General features: G+C 44.8%; 1 protein-coding gene across 1 annotated transcript; it reads right to left on the bottom strand.

Moving 5' to 3' along the window:
* Window positions 1-13,568: 13,568 nt before the first annotated feature.
* CUNH11orf87 (chromosome unknown C11orf87 homolog) lies at window positions 13,569-20,638 on the bottom strand. Its single transcript, XM_013062450.2, has 2 exons — window positions 20,440-20,638; window positions 13,569-19,351 (listed from the first exon to the last, which is right to left on the bottom strand). Exon 2 carries the CDS (start codon window positions 19,092-19,094, stop codon window positions 18,498-18,500), a length of 597 nt encoding a protein of 198 aa, XP_012917904.1. The 5' UTR covers window positions 19,095-19,351; window positions 20,440-20,638; the 3' UTR covers window positions 13,569-18,497.
* Between the last annotated feature and the right edge of the window lie 4,764 nt (window positions 20,639-25,402).

Here is a 25,402-nt window from a genome sequence, read left to right as displayed (position 1 = left end):
GAAGGCACAGAGCAAGCAAACCCCAGAGGCCTGAAGTGACTTTGAAGAAGTCTGCCAGTGGCCGCTGAGAAATACCCAACCTGTATCGGTGTATCGGACCCTTTTAACAGGGACACATATGGCAGAAGGTCAGGATAGTGAGTGGTAACTCAGTTTTTTAAGATTTTTATTTATATATTTGTCAGAGAGAGAGAGAGCGAGAGCAAGCAAGTACAGGCAGACAGAGGGTTAAGCAGAGACAGAGAGAGAAGCAGGCTCCCTGCCAAATAAGGAGCCCGATGTGGGGCTCCATCCCAGGACGCTGGGATCATGGCCTGAGCCAAAGACAGCTACTCAACCGACTGAGCCACCCAGGCATCCCTGGTAACTCATTTTCACCAGTGTCTGTGCCATCTCTAAGACCATCTCTGTAACATGGCAATAATACCTATCTACTTCCAGAGTGGGAAGATAAATATCCCTAATCCTTCTGGAAGAAAATAGGCTCATTCCCCACAAAGGTACTCCTAACCAGAAAAGAAAATACCTCACACACATGAGATGCATCAGATTTGTGCAAGTGTGTGTGCTGTGCATACCAATTCCATTTTGGTTTCAAGTCTAAGGAGAATGTTCCAGAACCTGAAGTGAAGCCCACTAGAGAACATTGCCTGTGCTATGGGTTGGTTTTTTGTTTTGTTTTATTTTGTTTGCTATTTTATTTGCTTCTCTCTCTCTTAAGCCAAGGTAGGTGAAGTCCATTATTAGGGGGATTCCCTGCTTAAATGAGCTGCTCTTATAAAACTATAAAGCCCCTGTTTCACTGAATGTCCAGATGCATTACCTTCCAAATGCAGAGGCCCACTAGCCTTCCTAGGATTTCTAATATAAGAAGGGGTAATAGAAGTCAAAAAGGAGATAAGATGGCCAGAGAACTACTCGACGTGTTTGGGGGCCTCATTCAAGGATAAGAGTGAGTGGAAACCTGGGGCGCCTGGGTAGCTCAGTGGGTTAAGCCTCTGCCTTCAGCTCAGGTCATGATCCCAGCATCCTGGGATCAAGCCCCCCATCGGGCTCTCTGCTCAGCGGGGAGCCTGTTTCCCTTTCTCTCTGCCTGCCTCTCTGCGTACTTATGATCTCTGTCAAATAAATAAAATCTTAAAAAAAAAAAAAAGAAAAAGAAAAAGAATGAGTGGAAACCTCACTGGCAATCGCATGCTAGGGTTTTAATCAGAGGTCTTCAATTAAGCCAGTGTGACACCTGCAGACCTCTGCTGGGGGACAAGACAGTGTGTCTCTTCTGGAGCAGGTTATTTTGGAACTCTGGGATCAGAAGAGCTGAAAGTCAGCCCCTCAAGAGCATCTTCCTTCTGAAGATGAGGTGCATCCAATGGGATGGGTCAGCTCTGCTGCCTGGCTCTGCTCTGCTCAACCCCAGAGGACCAACACAGACCTGGCACCACTAACACTGTAGTCCATGTGTTTGCTCTCAGAGTGGGTGGTCTTTAATGCCGCCTGTTTACCTCTGAACAGACTGGAATAAAGTAGAGGGGATGGCCAGTGAAGGGCGGTGAGAGAGAGTTTAGAGTCGGACAAAACCAGGATGGAAGCACGAGTCCCACCAGTCCCAGCTGTGTGGCTCTGGGTAGGTTATTCTACCCCTGCCCACCCCAAGTCTCTTCATTTATAGAGAAAAGAGTTAATAGAACTTATCTCCTAGAACCTTATAAAATGTCATAATGGGTCCTAAATGCCTAACACAGAGCCCAGACACACTGCCGGTGCACAGTAAAGGACAGTTGCTCCCGATGGGGAACCACAGCGCGTGTTCTGCTCACTGTGTTAGATGCGCGATACAGACTTTTTTTTTTTTTTAAATCAAACTTACTGTATAGGGAGGCATTATTACCCCCATTATAAGGCTGAAGAAATAAAGGCTCAGATTAAATTGTTACAGGTCTCATGGCTGTAAACAAGGGAGCAGGAATTCAAGGTAGGCTTGACTAATTCCAAAGTCTATGCCCTTTGCACCACAAGATGCTTTCTCCCATGGCCTGCAGAGCTGCTCACTCAAATGCCCACATCTACTGGGCATGTAGCCAGGCTCAGCATTGTCCAAGGATGCTGTTGTCGGGGGTGCCCATTAGTGGGGAGGCTGTGCCCGCTGCTGCCCTCCCCCATGCCTCCCAAGCTGTGAAGGGGGACTCACCCCACTGGAGGAAGATCAGCAGCTTGAGGCCCGAATTTCTGCAAGAGTCTCCCTGATGGTCCAAGAACTGCTCCAAACTGCAAACCTTAGTTTTCAGTTCTCACTCCTTCTATTTTTGTACGAGATCCCGGAAGCCACTAAGGCCTTCAGTCTAAGAGTTACTGAGATTCGGCGTTTGTGAGCTGAGGTTCACACATTCCCAGAATTTGCTAACAAATCTGACTTCAACAACTGGCAAAGGTGGTATTTTTTTCATTGTTTATTACCCAACACGTAGGCAGTTCTTGTTATGTCCCAAGCATTTTCTAAACACTCTGGAAATGTTCACTGGCTGTTAACCCTTATAATATGCCTTTGAAGGAAACACTCTTATCATGACTCTTATGCAGTGGGAAAACCGAGGCAAGAAAACACTGAGCGAGTCGCCCAAGGTGCCACAGCTAGTGAGTGTCAAGCTGAGATAAGAAGGCAGGTGGTCCGGTTCCGCACCCACACTCTTAGCCTCTGCGTTCTGTCCGCAAGTGACCGCTGCTCACTCGCTGTGGACGGTTTGGGCGGCTCGGCATACCGTTGCACCAACGGCCCCAAGGGCTCTCGTTACTCATCCTTCACGACCACGACAAACACGGCAACGGTGTCTACTGAGCGTTCGTTGGGTGCTAGTCACCATTCTAAGCACATAGGAATTTACCTAATCTATTAACTCATCCAGCCCTCTCTCCTGCCCTCTCACTCCTCCAACCTCACATCAGTTTTGCAAACCAGAGGAATGGGGAAGAGACAGCCTGGGAACCTGCACAGGGTCACCTGCACGCAGCTCGTAAATCATGGGGCAGGGCTCAGAGCCAGGCAGTCTGCCTCCACACCCAATGCCCTTTGCCACAGACCATCACACTTCAAAAATGAGTCATCGGCCCTGTCCAGCTCTTCGTCCATCAGGAAGCAGGGACGGGGATAGTACATACGCTGGGAGGGAATCTGAACCCCTGGCGATAGCCCATTTTCAAAAGAGGGGCAAGAGACGTTGGCCAGAGTCAATGTTCATGGAGTGCCATGCACAGAGGATGAACTCTCATTTTGGACCAGGCATCGCCTGCCCTTAGCAATGAACCGGGATGGGGAGGCAGAGGTGGTGGAGGAACTGGGTGACTCAGCCAGAAGCAGAGCTGTGGGGCCAGACGGTCTCTGCGACTTACCATGCGGCGATAGGCAAGACACTCACCTTCCCCGGGCCCTGTTTTCTCCCCAGCAGTTTTTGGATGAGGACAATACCTACTTTGCAGTGTTTTGTGAAGAATGAATGAGATAATAAAAGTGAAAGTCTTAGCATCATGCAAGCGGCTCATTATTACTGCACAGATCACGGTGAAACATTTCCAAATATTCCATTTACATTACTTTTAAAAAAAAAAACAAGCGAGCTCAAATCTCTGCCAAAGTTGATACTGGTGTCTTCAAACACTGGTTAGCTAATGGCGCCACTTTTTCTTTTCTTTTCTTTTTTTTTTTTTAAATGAAAGCCCCTTTCCTCATTTTCCCCTCCAGAAGCCTAATCTGAGACTTTCCCCTCTCTATCTGGCTTCTAGGAAGAGAATGATATGATTAGTATTTCTGATATAGTATATGACTTTTTGGCCCTGCAGGAGAAACTGATGATTTCTACCAGTGATGCTAATACACTAACAGCGATATTGGTAGCATTTTCTTTTACTGCATTCGGAACTGCCATGTACTTCCTCTTGGCCACAGCTCTGTTTTATGCAATTTGGTGGGTGTCTGTGGTTTTTGGGCTTGTTTCAGAGGCAATGGCTCTGCCAACCCAATCTGCATAATTCTACTTACTTGTCTTTGTGAAGGAGAGACCGGGACCTTGCCAGACCTACTGACTCTGACATCAGGGTCTGAGAGCCATGGGGTTCTTTGGTCTTTTTCATGCCAACAAAAAGGGACCAGGCTCAAAAAGCTGGGTAATTCCATTTGGTTCCAGTGCTGTGTGTTAGTACACAGAGAAATAGCATCCCTGTTCCACCCATACACAAAAAAGAATGAGTATATGTCCCCCACAGAATCCCCAAAAATAAACGGTTTCCCTTCCTGAACTTGATGAAATTTTCCCTCAAGGTCCTCGTTCTGCTTCATCAGGCACCCTCTAGGATGGGGGCTTTCGCTTGCATTACCTACCACATAGGGACTTCACTAAAGATACATTTTCTGGAAATGCATTTCCAGAGATTCAGATTTAGTGAGTACTGTGTCCAGCCCAGGTTACGTGCAGATTCCACAGGCTGATAATCCCCTCTCTCCTCCACACACACTCCTTCAGGATCTGCCATAAACAGGTTCTTGCACCCCCAGCCTGAGGAGTACGCTTGTGTATTTTTGTTTTGTTATGTCCCTTTGTTATTGAGGTGAGTGTCACAGAAATAATTATTTGAAACTGATAAGAAAAAGTCAGAGGAATGGTCTTGTCTTCTAGCAGCAGGGAAAAGAAAGATGAGGGATTTTGGAATTAGGCAAACCTTAATACAAATCCAGACTCGATCACTTACTAGCGGGGTGATCTTGGGGAAATTACTTAATGTCTTTGAGCCTCAGTTTTTCCTCTATAAAATGGGAATAATAACCCCCAAGAAGTTTACGCTGAGGGTTAATTGAGATAACCCGGTTAAATACAAAACAGGCACAAAGAAAGCACCCACCTGGAGTCTGGACAGGACAGCTCCTAAGTGACACTGAAGTGTCCCTTCACTTAAATGAAGTGGACACATTTTTACAAAGAATGAGAATAAAGGTCAATGATGCTCTGTTGGGTTAAGACGGGGTCTTCCTGGAGATTTTGCCCCTGACTTGTCTTTCTCCTGCAAGGAATGGGACAAAGCCTGCAAAGACTCTACTGTAGGCCCACAGATGGAGTGACCCAAGGGAACCTACGTCAGTGGTGACTGACATCACCTAGACAAGCTCCTGAAGTAGATCTGGCATCCAGAGAGGCAAAGAGCCTACTGAGATGTCAGCACACTCTTATGCTCACTCTCAATCCCAACAGAGAGTACAGAAATCAGTGTCAACCAGACCAGACAAGACCCTTGCCCCAGTGTTTCCTCCCTGCATGGCAGGAAGCACCCCAACGTGAAGCCAAAGATGTCCCTTCCTTGAGAACCAAGCCCAGAGGGTGGAGAGGGTTGGTTGATAAACTCTCCACAGACAGCCCCTCAGTCATGACCCGGAATGTGTGTCTCTGTAGAGGGGGCACTAGGTTGCCGACTCGCTCCATTAGGTTGGCTTGGTGCTGGCTAGATTTCCCATCAGGCAGACAAATCGTGAAAAAATAAAAACTGTTGGCATAACAAAGCATTAAAATGGTTGCCACAGGGAAAAAAATCAGAACTTTACTAATGGGCTTCCTTATTTATTTTACAGTTTTGCATTACTTTTATGTTGAACCACATGATGAGGATAGACTGGGAAGCCACATTTTTGTTTTTTTTTAAGGTCAGAGGTCTCTGTAGGTCTCAGTCCTGTCCTGGGAGTTGCCTCCTGAGCACTGAGTTGAGTAGGTGGTGGTTTCCTTGATCAGATCTTAAGGGTCTTGAAACCAACATTCCTGTACCCAAAGTCCTGCCTTGAAATATGCCCTCCTATCCAAGGCCCTGTAGGTTTCTGTGAGAATGAGAGTAGCATCTTAAATTATTCATAGTCATAGTCATTATTGAGTAATATCAATTACACATGCTTGATATAGCAGGGTATAGTCCTAAGAAGAAAAAGTCAGATAATGTTACAGGAGGAACACCCTTTCATACTAAATTTTCAGAGACAGGTGATGGTCCTAAATTGAAAGCACTGTAGAATATTAAATCATATTGTACTCTCGGAAGTACAATATCATAATTTATAAGAAAAATATATATTTGGTCATTCAGATGAAAATGTGTATTTGGTCTGGATCCAAGGTTCCTGGCTCACACCTCCCAAAGCCTTAGAAATTTTCAGTGTGGTGAATAATCAAGGTGTCTTTTGTTATGTTAATGAAGTGACTCTGGGAAAGCACAGAAGGGTGGGGGCTCCTCCCCAGTGGAGCCAACCCTGTGGTTAGAGGGTTGGAACTTTCAGTTCAAGCTGGGGAGCAGTGTGGCGGAGGCTGGGAGAGAAGAGCTGAAGTGGAATCAATTGCCAATGGCCAATGATTTAATCAATCATATCCAGATAATAAAGCCTTTGTGGAAACCCAGAAGGATGAAGTTCAGAGAGCTTCCAGGTTGGTGCACATGTGAAGATCTTGGGAGAGTGGTGCATTCGTAGAGCATGGAAATCCACGCCCTCTCCCCAGCACCTCGCCCTGTGCATTTCTTCAACCTGGCTCTTCCTGAGGTACATCCTTTTATGATAAACTGATGGTCTAGTAAGTAAAATGTTTCTCTGAGTTCCGTGAGCTGCTCTAGCAAATTAATTAAACCTGAGAAATAGTTCTTGGGACCTGTTGATTTGTAGCTGGAACTGCTGGTCGTTCCCTGCGCTTGCCCACAGTGTTGGAAAGGGGGGCGGGCAACACTCTTGCAGGACAGAGCACTGGACCTGGGAGGGCCGATGCATTCTCCAGCTGGACGGTGTTAGAACTGAGCTGAAGTCAGAGAACTGCTCGTTCCCGGTACCAGAAACGTCCCCCTCCATAGGCTGTCATTGAGTCCAGCAACACAAAGAAGAGAACAGATCTTCAAGTGGAAGTAGGGCACAGAGTGGGACACTGGGCAGTTCAGAGAGGTGACAAGCATGCCGGCGTAGGATAGTGGATTAGAGAGGAAGGATAAATTGTGGCAAATCTGCCAAGGGCCTGTAGTTTTGCATTACGCTGTCCACTAAGGGACAGTGACATGCTTTCTAGTCCAAAGGGACAGAGTCTAAACCTCTCTTTGCCTCCACTCCAAATCTTGCCATCAGATCCAGATTTCTCTCTCTGCATGTAAGTGGGATCCCATGGCTTCCTTCTTGGACAAGAGAGTGAAATATGATGATATAATAAATGATCCGCTTGTGTTCATTCAACCTGCCTTATTATTTATGTAATTGCAACTTGAACTTGGTTTTGCCTATATTAGTTCATTCTGGAAGTCTTGTCTCTATAACTGAGTCATAGTCTCTCTAAGAGAACTGGGTCCTACCTTCTTTTTGAGCATCTCCCTCAGTGCGGAAGATCTGATGGGCACTGAGAAATGCCCGGTGACTGACTGCTTTATGATTCTTTTCCTTCAATAAATGTTCATTTGGCCTCAGTTCCTATGGCTGACTCAGTGTTCCTACACCAGCCCTTAGATGTATTAAGGCTCAGGTCAGAAAAACAAGATTTGCTGGGCTATTCCCACAAGCATGGGATAGGGGTAGTGTGTGTTGGAGAAGCACTACATCTGCCAAGTATTTCTTTGAAGATACAGATCATTGAAAATGCCCAAGATTCCAATGATGCCACACTCCTTGCCACACTCATCCAGGAGTCAAGTGAAATTAGTGACAGTCACAAATACTCTGTTAATTTTTGCTCTGCTGATGCTGGTATGATTCAGGCTAGATTCCTACAGTAGTATCACAGTACTTCATCAGGCATATGTTCATAGAATTTCAATCAATTCATTCACTTGTTTAGTCAACAACACTTATACTGAATAACTACTGAATGCCAGGCACTTTGTTAGAAACTAGAATGTGTTGTTAGAGCACAGAGCACATGAGTTTGCTACTAATGATCTACCAGAAAACTATGCCCTCCCTTTGCTGGCCACTCCCCATAAAAGAAGCGAAAAGAGGAACTACCAGGCACTCATTGCCCACTGTTGGTAGACTTTCATATTTATTACCTCACGTAATGCACACAACAAGCCTTCACAAACCAAAGCATGGGAAGGTAAGGAACTTGTCCAAGGTATCATGACCACCAAGTGAGAGAACCATGCCTTTCCCCACAATACTGGTTGTACTGATCCTTCAACAAATTCACCAACACCCTAGGATTCCTTCTCACCAGCATAAAGATTCTTATCATTGCCAATGGTGTCATTGTCTGATCACTTCTCTCTTCCAAGAGAGCCAAGCAAGGTTTATCGTAGGTCCTGTACAAGTTCACAGTTCTCTGTAGGCTTGTCTCAGAACTGCAGCAAATGCCCTAGAAGCTAATGTCAGAATACACACACACACACTTCCAGACATACGGAGAACTCCTCCAACTTGACAGACGAGGAGGAGTCATCCAGGAATTACATGACAGTGACAGTGCTATTTCTTGAAGCTCATATGTGACATCGCAGGACGGTCCACACAACTAGACTTCACCACAGTCTGAGCACGGCCTGGGGATGAACCCATTCAGGCTGTGCTAGCAAAGCCCAGACCTCCATCTAAACTTTTATTATTAACGATTAACTTTGTCGCCAACTCATGGCAGTTAAGCGGCACCCACACCAGGGTTGCCCTAATCAACAAAAAAGGAAGTATCCATCCAACTCCTCCTGCTTTTCCCTTCTCCCTTTGCTTCCTCTCCCTCACAGGAAGTGTCTATTAACCCATCATCCATCAACTCCAGAACCTAACAAGAATATTCTTGAATATACGGTTCCTTCATCCCCACTCCTATTGGTTCAATCCCTCATCTCCTGCTGCAGGATTTATGAGGCTGTATTCCATCTGGTGTCTCTCCATCCAGTTCTGTGGCCGCCATCAAATTTATCCTGAATGTTGAGGCTGCCAGGGTAATATTTTAACAATCCAAATGTATAACTCTGCTCTATATTCAAAATGTCCTATTGACTCCCCACTAACACCACAACAGCATCTTCTCGAAAGCTGCTCTTGAAGGGCCTTAATAATCTGGCTTTCTTCTACTGCCAGCCTTCTTCTATGTCACTCCCAGTGCAAACATAATCTTCTCAAAATAGGCACTACATTCTTACCTCTGTGCTTTCAGACATGCTTTTCTTTCTGCTTATACTTTTCCTTTTCTTGATAAACTCCTATTCATCCTTTAAAACCAAACAAAAGCATTACCTCCTCTGGGAAATCTTTCCAAACCCCATCACACAGACTGTTGCTACTTATTTTATGCTCCCAAAGTAATTTTTACATGTATTTCCTACCACAATTGCATTGAATTGAAATGTATTGTTAATCACTACAAGCCCCTCAAGGCTAGGGTCAGATTTTACCCCTCCCCGCTACCTGAGGTATGTCATTTAACATACTGCTCAGTAAGCATCAGGTTCCTGCATTCTGCCTACCCAGATCACTATTTGCTTACTTACAAAATTAGGGGCGTGGGTGAAATGGGTTTTACAAATCCTTATAGCCAAATGGTCTGTCGTCAATTAACTCATGTGTTTGTGTTGCTTCTTGAAGTCTGTGCTTATGTAACACTTCCCCAGGAAGGCTTCTCAGACCACCCTATTTAAAAAACAACACTCTCTTCTGGCACATTCCTTATCCCCCCTACAGTGCATGATTGTCTTTATAGCTCTTTTCTCCCTATAACATACTCCACAGTTTAACTTACTCATGTGTTTTGTTTACATCTCTCAAAAAAAAAAATAGAAAAAGAAAAAAGAAAGACATTCCTATATTATGTAATCCTACATTTCTGGCACAGAACTGGTTGCCAGTGAATGCCTGTTGACTGACTGAATGAGCTCTCAAGTATTAGGGGTGAAAGGACCAAAGGGATCATCCACCAGATTTAAAAAAAAAAAGTCAATGACACCTAGTGACTGGCCAAGCCAGGATTCGCTAAGGGGACGCAGTCAGACCGTGAGGAGCACAGGCTGACCGACAGCAGTCAGAAGCAGGGCAGTGTAGCTGGAGTGAAAAAACGATCCTACCTATGGGTGATTCTAAGAACAAGACGAACCTGGGTGGACCCTGCAAACAAGCCTGTCACATCACAGACACTCTCACATGTCGGGCATGACCACGATCTTTTGTACATCTCCCCATAGGACACAGTGTGGCAGAAGGAAGGGGGTGAGGTGCACAAGAACAAAGATAGAGAAGGGTGTCTCCTGGCCTCTCCTTTCTTTGGTGTTCCCTGATGACACAGGCAGCTTTGGAACTTAGGGATGTACACGTCCTCCTCTCCTTTCATGGCAGGATCTTTAGAAAGGCTGATCCATGCTAAGGCACTGGTGACACTTACTATCTCCCTCATAGAGACTGGTCTGGGGTCTACAAGATAAACCCCTAGGACCAAGCTCTTAATGGAGGGACTTCACACACTGCTAAGTAGAAAGCAGAGATGGTATCTTCTGGACATCACCAAATTCTAGACATTCAACTTGAAATAACTCCCTATGTGTAAACAAGTATAATGAATAAAGCATGTTTTAAGCATCTCTTACTGGAGGCCCATTTATTAGTGGGTCACTCCCTCTTCTACACCCTTTCCTCCATTTAAGACTTAGCTGTGAAGATGGAGTCATGGCACAGGAATTGTGTTTTGAAAGCAAAATAGCCCAAGTCTAACACTTCTTGTTGGCTGCATCAGAGGACCCTATCGGGGACCACAGAGAAGCAGTCTATCCCTTCTATTTCCAGGTAATTGAAGGGCACCAAATGTTGCTTGAGGAAGATGGATTCCAAGGCTCTTGGTCCCAAAGCCCTTGAATGCCCTTGATTCAGAGACAAATAGCGATGAAGAGAAGACCAGTGATAAGTATTCTGATTGGATCAGAGAGTCTGTGGGCTGTGAAGCCAGCAGGGGCTTTGGAAAATCTCTCTGGCCATACTGGGGGGAGCCATTACTACAGAGAGTACAGTTCTCTCTTCTCTCCTACAGAAAGGCAGTGGCACGGTGACAGTGGTGGTGACCACAGGCGACTAGAAGACTTCTTATTTCCCATGGTCTAAATGGGATGCACTAATGGACTCAGAGATACTCATTTGGCCCAACTGAAGGGGCCCAGAGATGCTTATGCCCAGCAAAAACAGCAAAATCCTATGTTTGGCACAAAAGTGCCACTGCAGACTCGGAATTGGGGAGACTATGAAAAAAAAAAAAAAAGTCCAGAATCCTAGGTTCCAGTGTTGGGTACAACCCAGGAAACAGATGGGACCAGCCACTCTGCAGCTCAAACCAGAAAGGATCTGCTTTAGACCGCACAGGTCTGAGGAACCTTCCTCCTTAGTCACCATCATGTAACAGAAAGCATTCCTAAACATTACAGTGGAAAGAAGCAGAAAAGAAGAGAACTGGAGAGTTTGAAAATTTTCTCAAAAGGACTACCCAGCAAGTTCATCCCTGTGAGAGACAGAAGACGAACCATAGGAAGACAGAACAGCCACATCTGTTTTGCACATCTGTATGTAAAGGGTGAGTATTGACTTCTCAGTGCATTTCAGGGTATTTCTCAGAATTTTTAAGAATCTGTGTGGAGCTTTGTACTAAAAGGTCACTATGAACCTCTAGGCTAAAATTAAAAATTCTAAGTCAAAGCCAAGACCTAGAGAGGGAGAAGACTTGCAGATGCAGATAAAGAATGGTCAGCATAAAGTAGGAAAGAGGGGATAAGAAAAGTTACCCCTAGAGCCCCTTCTTGGTCTATAAAGTTGTGAGAAGTAGAACTAAATTTTCAGAGAGGCATGCCCAGTGCTATCCGCATCAGTTCAAGACTGGGACATATTTAGAGAGGAATCATTGGAAAGAGATTGGACTTTAGCAACTAATCAGAAAGAGAATACCCAGCTAGTGTTTAATAGTCAACCCAGGAAGAACCAAGAAGTCAGTGAGTGGGTCCATTGTCAGTCTCGTGAGACCTAGCTGAGTAAATACCCATCCCCTCTCTTGAACCAAAAAACTGAGGTTAAAAAATATTTACCTCCTGGGCATGAAGCAGACCATGATTAGAGATTAGATTGTGGCACTAATCCATACTTCCTGCCACCTTTTGGTAGAGAAAGCTATTCATTTCCACTCTAGAATTCAACAGTCACTAGAAGTTTTTCCGAGCTCAGGGAAAACATTTCCAATGTGCACTCTGCAGTTCTGGGGCGGGGGGAAGGGGGAGGGCTAGGGCAAAGCAATGAACCAGTATTGGGAAGAGGCTGTGCCTTCTTGGAGGCTAAACAGTGATACGAGGTAAAAGATGCAACCCATACCCAGATTATCTATCCAAATGTGGAGAGACTGGGTAGAAGTTCACAAAGAGATAAATGTAGGATAATATTCAAGCTCTCACCTTTAGGAAAATGAGAGAGTAGGACCTTGATCATGAATTAATGTCCTTTCAGGAATACAACGGTTTAGTATGTAGTAATATATGTGTCAAATATCTCCCAATTTAGGATCCCTTATCAATAAGCTTCTCTCTCTCTGTCTGCTATACTCTAACCGCCATTAAAGGCTCATCATAAGGCTGAAATCAGGAAAGAGACAAAGCCCATTGCAGACATGGGATGCCACCTATGGTAGAAGGAAGCTCCGGTAGATAAAAAGGGGCATTGAGAGGAAAATTTGTTTCTTGAAGTTTGGGGCAATTCCAAGAAAAAAAAAGATGAGACAGAAGAGTGAGACAGGCAGCTGTTTAGGTTTTAATGCTTCTCTTCTCTACACACAAGAAGAAGGGGTGTTGCTTCATAAACATGTACATAGTTTAGGAGAAGTCCAAGACTTAGGGCATATTGGCAACCCCACTCTCTGGAATGTACCAGAGTGGAGCAGTAAGACCTAGTTCATGGCACCATCTGATGTGGAGCAGGGTTGGCTGAACTGGGGTGGCAAGGGTGGGTAGGGCCATGCAGGACACCCAGAAGTTTCCATATCTATAAGAGGACAAAGTGTGACAGCCTGCTGGACCTAGCAGGGGCAGGGTGCAGGATATACAGATATACAGATCTATGGAAAATGACTTGAGACTCAGGAGAAAGGCCCAGGGTCTAAGACTCAGTGGTGAAAGTCAGCATGAAAGCTAGAAAGGACAACAGCACTTCTAATGGGAGAGCCGTCCTATTCAACCACTCCCCAGTGGAGTTCAGCCAGGACCCAAAGAATGTAGATGAATGTGAGGCTTCCCATTTCCCTCACTGCCACAAAATCCCGTCAGCCATATCCTTTCCGCACATACCTGATTATACCAGAGAAGGCAGGAAAAGAGGAGATTGAAAGACTAAGTATATGACCTAGAGAGCCTGAGCTTCTGCCTCAAAGGACTGCTAATCTCAGTTTATTGGGTGATACTAAATTTATAAACTTCCCATTTTGTGATGCAGTTGGTCTGAAGTGAAGAAGTTCTGATGAGTAATAATTAAAAATAAAAACTAATTTCTTTTAGCATCTGAGGGCAATAGCATGAGTAATTTTATAATCTTACTATATTCTACATCAAGAAGGAAATAGTGTCCAAAAAGCCAATTAACAAGAAAACTCTTTTATTGATAGAAAAGCAAAACAAATTTTCCATGAATTCTAATATCTGTTTCATTCTGTTTGTTGGATATATTTGAGTTCAAAAAATCAGTTTTTTCTGTTGCTCTTGTCATTGTTGTTGTTGTTAATCCCCTTATGGGAACAACCCAATGGAATCACAAGTGTCTCTGCTTCAAACAGGTAGAACTACCTTGACAAGACGTTGTCCTCAATTAAAGTTAATTAAATTCTTTTTCTTAGCTAAGCATTCCTACATGGCACCAACTGGTTGGTGACATTAGTAAGTACTGACGTCAAGTCATCAAATCTGTTTCTCAAATGTTATCAAGTAAATCAGAAACCAAATCAGAGTCACATTAAGGTTCAGTTCAACCCTTTTATAGATAGCTTAGTTCATTCAAACGTGAGCTAAAACATCTATGAGCCAAAATCACTAATTCCCAAAAAGGATGGCCCAGAGAAGTGGTTTTCCAAATTCAGATTCAGAGTCCAGATTCACAGGGGAATGGACCTGAGGAGCCTGACCAGATTAGATTAAAGTTCCTGGTTTTAATTTAACCTACAACTTCCACATAATATCAACTAGCAATTGCTCAACTGTTACCCACAGAAAAGCATTTAAAGCACATGTCTACACAATGGAAAAAAATGGAATTTTAACCATTATCTAATTAATTCAATCGATATAGACAGAAATGGTGGAAAAGGTCGATGCCAAAGTTTTTTTTTTTTAAAGCTAATTATCCATATTCTCTGAAAACTACATTCCAAACTAAACAGATAATGGTTAAATTTTCACTTTACCTTGAAGCTATGCAGATATAAGTTGTATCTCCGTACAACATATAGGCTGAAAATAAAAAAAAAATCAAGCCACAATCCAGATTTTGTGGTCTAGACAGCCCTAAAGCTCTTCTAGATATTTTTACTTTCCATCTAGATATTTAAACCACATAGGTATGGTCACAAATTCATTATCATTGCTACATTTGAGTCACTAACTAGGAAAGGAAGCTTATCTAATTACCAATTCCCCAAGCCAAACAAGACTCTCCCTTCCATTAAAGAAAGAGAAAGTCATTCAGATTTAACCCCAGAGAAATAAGTACATGCATATATCTGACTTCTCAGCATCCTCTCTGGATAAGAGGATGGCACAATGGTTTGGTTTCCATCTCGTTCTTGTAATGACAGAAAAGAGAATACAAAAAGTCCATTGTAAATTTGTACAAAATGTATGCATATATAAATACATATCTATGGGTGTATATAAATTCTAAAGAAGATTATATTCATCTACATCTTTAAGATTCAGAGTCCCATACAGTTGACATGATGGTTTTCTCACTCCAATTTTCTCACTTTTTAAAATCAGTAAGAATCAAGCATGCCACCTTATTAATACTGAACAGCAAGTGCGGAAGTTGAGCTGTAGCTACAGGGATTTGAAGCAATTCATTTGACGGGACATCAGTGAACAAAATCCTTAAAATAAATGCAGCTATTTCCAGATTGCCTTTTGTTTCATACAAATGAAATCCGAAATGCCCTGTTGGTAGCATCCCAAACTCCTGAGACTGACAACTGAGCTCAATAAGATGCAATGTTCTAAACAGGGTCTGTGCAAATTGCTCGGATATGTGCTTATTGCAATAATTTGGTGTGGGGACTGGTGTTACTAGAATTTCATGTAATTCACTATCTCATAAAAAAAATCTCAAGTGACACCATCAGAAGCTTACAATTCTGACTATATTAAACTCAGCATGGAATTTGACTCACAAACCACATCATCTTTACAAAGAGCACTATTAAAAATATTAAGCCACAGTCAGTTAATGGAGAAAGGCATACAGATTTAAAGGTGCACAATGAGAGCATGTTACGGATGTGTGCCATGTTTAGAGGTATCAGGATGTTTTTGAAATGGTATACATAATGCTTTCATTTCTCCTGTGTCCTCTATTCCTTTGGGGAACTCTGACATAGGACGCTCTCATAATGACCCCCTAGAGTGTACTGGCTCTCCCTGGAAGGGGTTATTATTGCATGCCTTGAATGCACTGCGATTCATAAGGCAAGAACGTATGAGTAGCTTCAGCACCAAGGAAATGGAATCATCATCCAGCACTGCTCACAACAGAACATCTTATTGCTTTAGTAAAATGGGAAATTATTCACTGTAAGAAGTGCCCCCAAACAAGGGGAAGAAGGTAATATCCACACACTTAGGGGAGCTTACTGGAAATGAGGAAGCTCCCTTCTGAGTCCCTGGTTCTATTCAAATTTCAAGTCCGAAAGTCATTCTGTAATAAGGTATTAAGGAGCTACAGCTACATGAGGGTGAGCTACAAAAATTAATGGACTTTCTTCTTCACAGTGCCTTAGTCATTCTGATGTACAATGTAGAGCTCTGATGCACTGAAGGATTCCCTAGCGGCCTGAGGGAGGTACTGCATTCTTTTACCTATTACTATGGAGTGACTAAGGCACTGGAGAGAGTCTGGTTCATTGTTTAATATACTGAACCCAAAGATTCTACCTGGTCTTCCTAATATTACAACATGGCATGCTTAAATGATGATCCTCTGTACTTCAGGAAAGGATGTGAGTGAATATCTAATGGGTGGTTAAAACTAAGCTTGTTAAATTATTTGTATAAAAGATGCAGACGGAACTTGACCTAAAACCTCATAGGTAATATTCTTCTCTACATAAGAGCACAGAAGCCTGGAACCAAGATGGAAAACCTAGAATTACTAGTTATTTGGAAGAGGGATGCACTTAGGGGTATGGTCGCCTTACACTCTGCAGGTTGATAAGAACTCTTTCGGTTGAGCTTTCTGTAGAACATCCACATTCATACATTGTCCAAACATTTAAACAGCTTTCGAAGATTTGGTTCCCAAGAAAGGATGCCACTGCATATAATTAAGACTGTAACACGTTTCTGGCCCCTTCTATCATCAGTCCAAGGGGAACAAAGTGGGAAATAACCATAGGTGGACCCCATTTCTAAGACAGACGGCCTTGTCTGGCATCAGGAGGGAGAAGAAAAACATCAATCTTCTTCTTTCTCACTTTGCTTTTCTCTCAATCTTTTTTGGTGTATCCAGCCAATACAGGTAAGCCAGACTGCGAAAGAGAAAAGAGCCCTCCCTTCACTGCACCTCGGATGCAGGCACAAGTTTTTAACTGAACAGGCTTCATATATTTTCATCCTACAAGTAGTTACCAGGTTTAACTTCCCTTGAAATTTGCATGTCCTTTCATCCAAATCGCCCAATACCCCCACCAGCCTCGCCCCCCCCCAACACATACAGTACAAGCAAGCATACCCTCATCTGCCTCCGGGGGTAACTGCATGCAGGCAGGACTACAGGCACTGTTTAAATATTAACCATGTTTTAATAGATGGCATTCCTGCACATCCATTATTTGTCTGTTCTCTGTTGTGGTTGTTTCTGTTATTCGCAAAAGAAAAAAAAAAGAAAACATATGTGTTATCTTTTTATAACAGTCGACTACAGAATAAGGTACAAAAGAACACTTCTGGAAACAGCAGAAGCCGGGTCTGCACCACTGAATTGCTCATCCAGGGGTGACCATTGTATCAACAGCTGGAAATGAAGAACAAGACTCTACAGTTTGGGGGATGTAGTACAGAACTAGAGTTTGCTTCTGTATTTGGTACCAATATAATAAATATATAACAAAGGTGCACTTGCTCTAAGAATGAAACAGAAACATTCTGGTTGGTTAGATACTGCACTTTCAGTACTGTACATCACCTAGTAATTTTTTTTTTTTACAAAAAAGGTAACTTATGCAATATTTAATAATAAAACCAATACACGCAAACCCGATTATAGAAAAAGAAGAAACCAACAAAGAGCTAAAATAGTCATTTCCCAAAACAGCCCCTCCTCTGCCTGTTCAACCAAAGAAAGTAACCAGTCCGGGGAAGCAATTTCAGCACCACACCTGGCTGGACAGCTTCTGGATCCTTGGTGAATCCTGGAGACGCCCCAAGTCAAAGGTGTACAGCTGGGGGCGGGGCAGAGAGCTAAAGCAATAGAGTTTCGTTTCTTTTCTTTCTTTCTTTCTTTCTTTCTTTCTTTCTTTCTTTTTTTTTTTTTGTTCTTTCATTCTTTCTTTCTCTTCTTTCAACTCATTTAAAGATTTTCAGCCAGCGAGGGACATTTCTAAAAGTAAATTTAAATGCCTGGTCCTAGAAAGGGGAATGGTTAACTAAGGGCTGAGGAAGAGGGCTGGCCAGAGATGGGTACATGTCACACACATTTTTCTGGGACTGTCTCTGTGGCCTCTTGTAGTTCTGGTGCTTAATGTAGACGTTTTCTTTATAATATAGTATTGCCTGAGCCCAGCTTAGGGTGGGTATGGCGAAGGGAGGGAAGCTGAAGGAAAAGTGAAAGCTTGGGGGGGAGGGAAGGTAAGTGAACCTTAACCTGACAGCTATGTACAACACACCGGGCCCCCTCCATTCCCTTTGCTCCAGGAATCAACGCCTTTTTAAAAATATTTGGTAGCTTGTGCGGTTTCTTCTCCTTATTGTAGGGGGGAGGGTGCAGGGTGGAGAGGGAAGACGCATCCTTCATCAACAATGAGAAATTAGGTGATTTGTCATGCGCTTGGATTGTGTTATTAGTATATAATTACTATAAATATTAATAATAAAGTATTATCAGCGTTATTTCTTCTTCGAGACTTTCCTCGCCCAGTATTTACAAATGCCGCACAGTGCCTCGGCGGAGGAGGAACAGAGTAAGGGGAGAGCAGACAGGGAAAGAAGGGGGGGGGGTGCAGGGAAAAGTGGAAGAAGATGGAGGGGGGGAAAAAGCAAGGAGGGCAAAGATGCTGGAAATGAGGAAGGGGATGGCGGGGGCTAAACAATCAGGACAGGACCACCGTTTGCAAAAGGCCCTCGCCAGCTGTGTCCAAACAGGAGGAGGCCCCGTGTACTCCTTGCGGACTGGGGGCCGGCGGGGGAGGTGGAGCGGCACAGGGACCCTGGCGCGGAAGGCCAGGGGACGAAGACGAAGAGGAGGCGTTGGAGGGGGCGCAGAAGGCCAAGTCCCGGGGCTGCCTCTCCAGCCGGGTTTCTTTCTCGTGGGTGGGGGCCTGGCCGCCCGCCGGGGGTAGCCCCCGACCGCCACGGTTGCTGCTGCAGTGATCCCGCTCGTACTCCTCCTGCGCCCGCTGCATCTTCCGCTTCTTCATCCTCCGCTTGTGGATGTGGAAGGTGGAGAGGGACAGCACGATGAGGCAGAAGATAAGGGTGACCAGGACAATCAGCACCAGCGTGGAGGAGAAGGACTGGAAGAGCTGCTGTCCCACCTGCGTGATGCAGGTGCCGCCACCGCTGCCACCCGCGCCCGGGCCACGGGCGCTCGCGTTGCCACTGCCGCTGGCGTTGGGGGAAGCAAAAGTCCGGTTGAGGAGACACGGCGGCAGCGCCAGCCTCAGCTCCTTGGGAGCCCTGGCACTCATCGGCGCTGGGCTGGGAGGGGCCGGGCCCACCAGACTTCCTCTCTTGGGCAACCGTTCCCACCAGGAAAGAAGAGGACGAGCCCACGCCACCCAAAACTACTCCCTGGTGCGGGAGGGGATGCACGCGCGAGCGAAGGACGGAGAGAGCAACCGCGGACAAGCAAGCCGGCCAGGAAGCGAGCGGTGCCCAGGAGATCCTCTCTGGCCCCGCCTGGAACGCGTGTCCGCGCGCCCTTTTCCTCTCCCAAGGCACCAGGCTGCAAAGAGAACAGGCTTAGTTAGGATCCCGGCCGCTGCCCAGGGGAGTGCGGAGGACCGGAAGGATCAGCCACTACCGCAAAGCGGCCCTCTGGGCATACTGCCTCGGCCGGGCGCTGCCAGTCTTCTCCGCAGCCCGGGGACCCCAACCCGCCCGCCCCTGGCCGCGCACCCGAGCCGCCAGCTTTCGCGCTCGCGCCACTCGCGGGGAAGGGGTCTGCGCCGGCACCGCGGAGAGACAGATTACTCAGCAGATAAGGCAGCCTTCCTGGGCCCTCCACAACTTTCTAATTGCAACAGACACACAGCCGCTTGGGAACGCGGTCCCCGCTTCCCAGAGGACCGACTCGCCTCCTTCCTTCGCCCTCTTAGTGGATGTCTTCCAGTGCATCCCACCCTTCCCAGCACCCACCCCCAAGCGCCGAACAAGCGGGCTCCGGGTGCGCAGTACTGCCTTCTCTTCCCTTCCCTTCCCCTCCAGACTCCTCTTCCCTGGCCGGCTTCAGGCCCCTTAAGTCCCATTCCCAAGGGGACACCACAGCAACCACATCCCACTCCGCCTCTGTCTGTGACCACAGCTGACGCGCTGGATCACGCTCCCTCCATTTTACAGTCTTCTTCCCGGTACCCCCGCCCCCCCAATCAGAAAAAGAAAAGCAGCTGAAACACCTTTTTCAGCTAAAGCACATCCCCGCAAACGCCCCCTTCTCTCCATCTCCCTGTGCCCCGCACTCAGCAGTATCCTGCTTCTTTCTAAGGGGACTGGAAATGGAAGGGTCTGGGTTTTCGTTTGCAAAGTTTGGGGAACGGACCTTCCCTCTGGCCTCCCCAACCCTAGCCCGAGGCTCTTCCCGGGGACCAGAGCCAGGTAGACCCGCAGCACACAGCAGAGCCCCCTTGCCGTGCTCGAGAGGCAGCTGCAAACTGTTGCACTGCGGAGCACAGACGAGGCGCGCAAGCCGGGTCTGGGCAGGGTGGGGGCCGAAGCTATAGCCAGGGGTGCCTGCGCAGGCCGCCGGGGCTGTCCGACCCGCTCGCGCCCCACCACCCAGCAGCCTGGAACCTTCAGCTGCACCGCGTCCCTTACCTGGGGCCACCAGCTGGCTGAAGGGAGGGAGCCCCCGCCGCGCGGCTGCAGTGGCGGCTGCAGAAGGCGCGGAGTGAAGGGGCCAGAGACCAAGCCTCGCTGCTGCCGCCGCCGCCGCTTCGGGGAGCTCAGCTCGCAGCCTATTGCCAGAGAGGCCGGTGACGTCAGGCAGCCACTGCCAGGGCTCCAAGCCACCCCTCAGGCCCCCACCCCACCCGCATACCCTAACATCTCCTCCTGGCAGAGTGAGCCTCTGCCACACATTCCCGGTTCCTGGTCCTTCCCCTCCCTGGGGCTGGGTACGGGGAGCGACCCCAGCACCCTGCAATGAGAGACCCACCTTCGGCACTCCTAAGCCTGGGAAGGGAGAAAGCTTCAGCTCCCAGGCTTCCTCACCCTCAACCCTCTTCCACATGGTCCCAGGAACACATTTTTACACTCTATAGAGAGCCATCTCCCCGCAGGGTACACATTCAATTTTTTTTTTTTTTTTTTAATTTTTCCCTCCTTTCCCTGGGCTGATGAGGATTGCTCTCCTCTGCAAACATGTCTATGCTGGCCTGGTTCTGAACAGAAACTGCGTGAATATGAGAAATGAGAGGGGCATTTATGAACACAAGTGGCAAAACATTAAATACAAACCCGAACGTGTATTTAACTTTGAACAATGCAAATAAACTGTTTTCCTCTCCACAAGAGCCTTCAAGTTACCTCTCAGGTCACCTGACTCATAGTTCCCTTCCACTCATTCACATACACATCTCTAGGCCCAAGACCCACTCCTTATGTTAAACTCTCTCTTTTGAAATCTAGACACTTGTGAGCACACAAAGCACATGCAAGGCTTACAAGGCCGGAAGGTGAAAATAACTTAGAGGAGTAGAGAAATAAACTGTGCTATGAAAATTCTGAGCATACCCCCTTACTTTGCTATAGTGTTAACAACAGCCTTTCAGCACAGTGGACAGAACTTCCTGAAAGATTCTCATCACCCCACCTACATCCAGGCAGAGATGAATCAACTCTTGCTTTAGGACCCTTGCAAATGTATGAACAGTGCATCTCGTTAACAGTAGGCTACTTTAAAATGAAGTATTCTCATTTTTCTATTCGAGATACCAGCTTGGAATAGCACATAAAGACACGGTATGATCTTTGGAAGCATTCACTTGTCTTATTAAATATGCATTTCCTTTTTCTCTCCCTGTCTTCTTTTCTTCCCATCTTTGAGTCTAATTTAGTGCCTGTATAATATTTACCTGCAAAATGGAGTGGTTTTTCTTGCTTTTTCTTGCTATCCATCTGAACTGGGAGATAGCAGGAATGACTGACACCTTCCTAACTGCTTGCAAGTAGAGGGTTTTATAAAAAAGAGGGTATGACACAGGGAATAAAAGTTTGTTTGTCGTCTGGGGGTCCCTTTGGACCCTGTGTCCCTATCTGGTCCTACTCTAATTTCTCCTTTTCCTCTCCTTGCTCACAATTTACATATGAAGTAAGAAATGCATATCTCTCTTCCAAATTTTGGTTTTCATTTGTTTGAATAAAAGCCATCAGATTTTTCTTCATAATTGTCTCGATAAAAAAAAAAAAGTATCCCTATTTAAGCTAATACCAGTACATGCTGAATCATGCAAGATCATTCAGAGCACAGATTAATGCCCGTGGCTGCAGGACTCACATGGTTAATGATGGCCAATGACTTCAATGCTGGCTTAGTTTTCCTACCTAGAATGAGGACCCCCAATGCCCTGTGAAAGCCACTGGCCATATTTGGACATTCTGACTCGGATGGGCTCAGCAGATGGGATGGTGAGCCTCGTGATCACTAAGTGAGCCTTCACCAATAACACTTGACATGCAATGCCCCATTTTTGTACAGTCTCTTTGCTCCTGAAAAGTTGAGTTTAATCAACATTTTGTAAGGCAAATCCAATTTTGAATACTCCAAAAAGAGATACAGCTATTTAAAGAGACTCTTTAGAAAAACTGTCTGGTAAAGCAAAGGATCTTTACATAATTAGAATTAACTCTCCCTAGTCTGTTTTCTAGACTTGGAAGAATGAGTTATCAGGTTTTCCCAATGAGAAACATGCATACCTTACAATACGTTGTAATGGGATTACTACATATATAAATACACGTATAAATACAAGTATAAATATAAATATAACGGGGTTCCTTTTCCACACCAAGCTTCTAGGTGTGAGTAGGTTGCCACTGTTCTTTTTCTTTTGTTATAAATGATAACCATCTGTTCTACCACGAGTGCTAAAACTGTCTGTACCATTTTCCACAACCTATAGAAAGACAAGGTCTTACCTTAGAGAATTTACAGTCTACAGCAGATGAACGTGATCCACAAGACAACGGTATTTAACTGGAAATGATTTAGGTAAAGACATCAATTTTTAGGTCAAAAGCCCAGCACACTTCCCACCTCCCCTTCTCTTTTAAGAAGAATGGGCTGTAGGTTCATAATTTGTTCTTACTCAGAAAATGAATGTGCCCATAGACTCAGATGTCACTGGGTAGTGGAATTCAAGCCCCAGGAACACCACTGACAGTAGCATGCACACCTCTGTGTCTGCAGGCACTGAGCTCACGGAGCTGCTGTGTGATTCTGGAACATCTGGGACAATGGCAGGACTTCTCCCAGACAACACGCTGCCACTGTTTTTGCCCCCAAACTTCTCAAGCCACACCTTCAAGACTGGAGGGCCAAGAAGCTTCTGAGATTTCCAGTGTCTTCCCTTTCTAATAGGAATGGCCCTCTTGACTTAGGTGCACTCCAAAGATACAGCAACACACAGGATTTACTCTCCATTTTGATGAGGGATCTCCATCCAGCATAGAGAGATGGATCATAAAGGTACATCCATCCAGAAAAATACCACCAAGTCAATAATGACAAGGAGTGCCATTACTATTATTATTATCAACAAAACACCTACTATGTGCCGGGCTGCAATAGCATTAGTCCTAACCTAACCTTGCAAACAAAGCATAAAATTATTTATTTATTTATTTATTTATTTATTCGTTCATTCATTCATTCATTCATTGGCTTATTTGCTCAACAAAACCCTGACTCCCTGCTATATGTCAGGTGAGGAAACAAAAGCTCAGGGAAGCTAAAGACCATGCCCAGGTCATTTAATCACTTAATAGTAAGTATATTATGGATATCAAAGCTAAGTAAGCAGACTCCAAAATTAGTATTCTTTTCATAGATAGTGGTCTCTTTCTCTCTCTTCCCCCACCCCTCTCTCTCTCTCACACACACACAGTATCTCTAATTCTATCCCTATTTCAATTCTATCTCTGTTGCTGTCTACAAGTATGAACAAGTAAAATCAAAAAAAGCACAGCTGTTTGTTTGGTTGAAGCAGAGGAGGGGATGTGCAAAGCCCCATTTTGGAGGTCTTCCCCCCTCCCCTGGCAGCAGCCCACCAGACACTCGACACACGCGCTTGAGTGGAGCAGAGTCCAGTCTGGAAAAGCCTCCAGGCCTAGGTTATCTAGGCACATCATTCTGGACCACAGCAGCATGACACGTGTGAGGCTCCTCACAGATCTACAGGGACCTGGTTAGAGGATGTTCAGGGCCAGACATTCTGCCCAATCATCTATCCAGACGACCCTGGGCCCTGCATCCCTCCACTCTGTAAGCTGTTATGTTGCTGTTAAATCAACTGCTGGCCCAGCCAGTGATTAATTAATAAGCAAAGCAATGACTGAAGTTCTAGACAGTTTTCTCATCTGTAAAATGAGAATAATAGCAACAGTATCTTCTCTGCAGTGCTATTTTATGCACTAAGCATACACTAAACATTCAGTATATGGTAGTTCCTTAGGCTACAAAGAAAATCACTAGGATTAATATTTTATCTCTGACAGTAGAAGCATTATACTGTTTTGGACATCAAAATTCAGGTAATTTTTGTTAAGTTGGAGCATCCTTTATGATAAGTTTGAGGATAACTATAAGGGTAAAGGAACTGAAAACAGTAACAGACAATGAACAATTCTAGGAGCTAAGAATATGAATCTTAGAGATAGAAAGACATTAGGGATGCAGGAGAGAATCTTCAAATGTTTGGAGCATCATCAACAGAAGATGAATTTATCCTACTCTAGGTACTTATGAGAGAGCTTAAATATAGTAGAACAGATAAAGGGTAGAAAGCATATTTCAATTCACTACTTTGGTATTGGAAAGCCCTTTCTAATCATGCAGAAGACTGTCATCAAAGCCAGCGGTTTCCAAAATGGGGAACTCAGATCTCTGAGAGCACATTAAGATTTTTTTCCCATGGGTAAATGGGTATGTATAGCTTTCGAGGAATAATTTCCCAAATCCACAACCTCTATGTGTCCTTTTCCCTAAAATGTTTCTATCTAAGGCTAAAACCTATTCTTTGTCAACACTCCAACTTTACATTCGCCAGTCCTCACCAACCATGCATTACTTAGGGTATAAAAACAACGGAATAACAAGAGATTGTATAATTCCTGATAAGGTGACAGCAAAGCATAAAGATCATCTGTAAGAAATATTGATGGGGCAATGCCTTATTTCATCCAGGTGACAGACTCATTCTAAGGCTCTGTGTCTATCCGTATATTGATTTATATTAGAATGAGAATTTAGAAGTGAGAAGTTGTCACAGGCATACAAAGATCCCAGTTTATTTAAATTGAAAAGTGAATCCAGACTTTTTGCACAAGAAGTAAACCTCATTTGTCTACTTTGATTAACAATTTGAGCTGCATTTATCTGATAGATCATATAGAAGTCATATTATACAAACTGAATGAACTAAATCTATCAATCTGATGTTCTGAAATATATATTTAAAGTATATACATGATATGGGAAATGCCAGAAATTAATTCCTTACAAATATGATGGTTAAAAAATTTTAGATGTCAAATTCAAATACCCAAAGGAATCCATGAT

Source organism: Mustela putorius, unplaced genomic scaffold (assembly GCF_011764305.1).
Source record: "Mustela putorius furo isolate JIRA1106 unplaced genomic scaffold, ASM1176430v1.1 tig00000198_pilon_pilon_pilon, whole genome shotgun sequence".
Lineage (NCBI taxonomy): Eukaryota > Metazoa > Chordata > Mammalia > Carnivora > Mustelidae > Mustela > Mustela putorius.
Note: the sequence above shows the minus strand (reverse complement) of the source record. Positions and strands in the feature narration are given on the sequence as shown.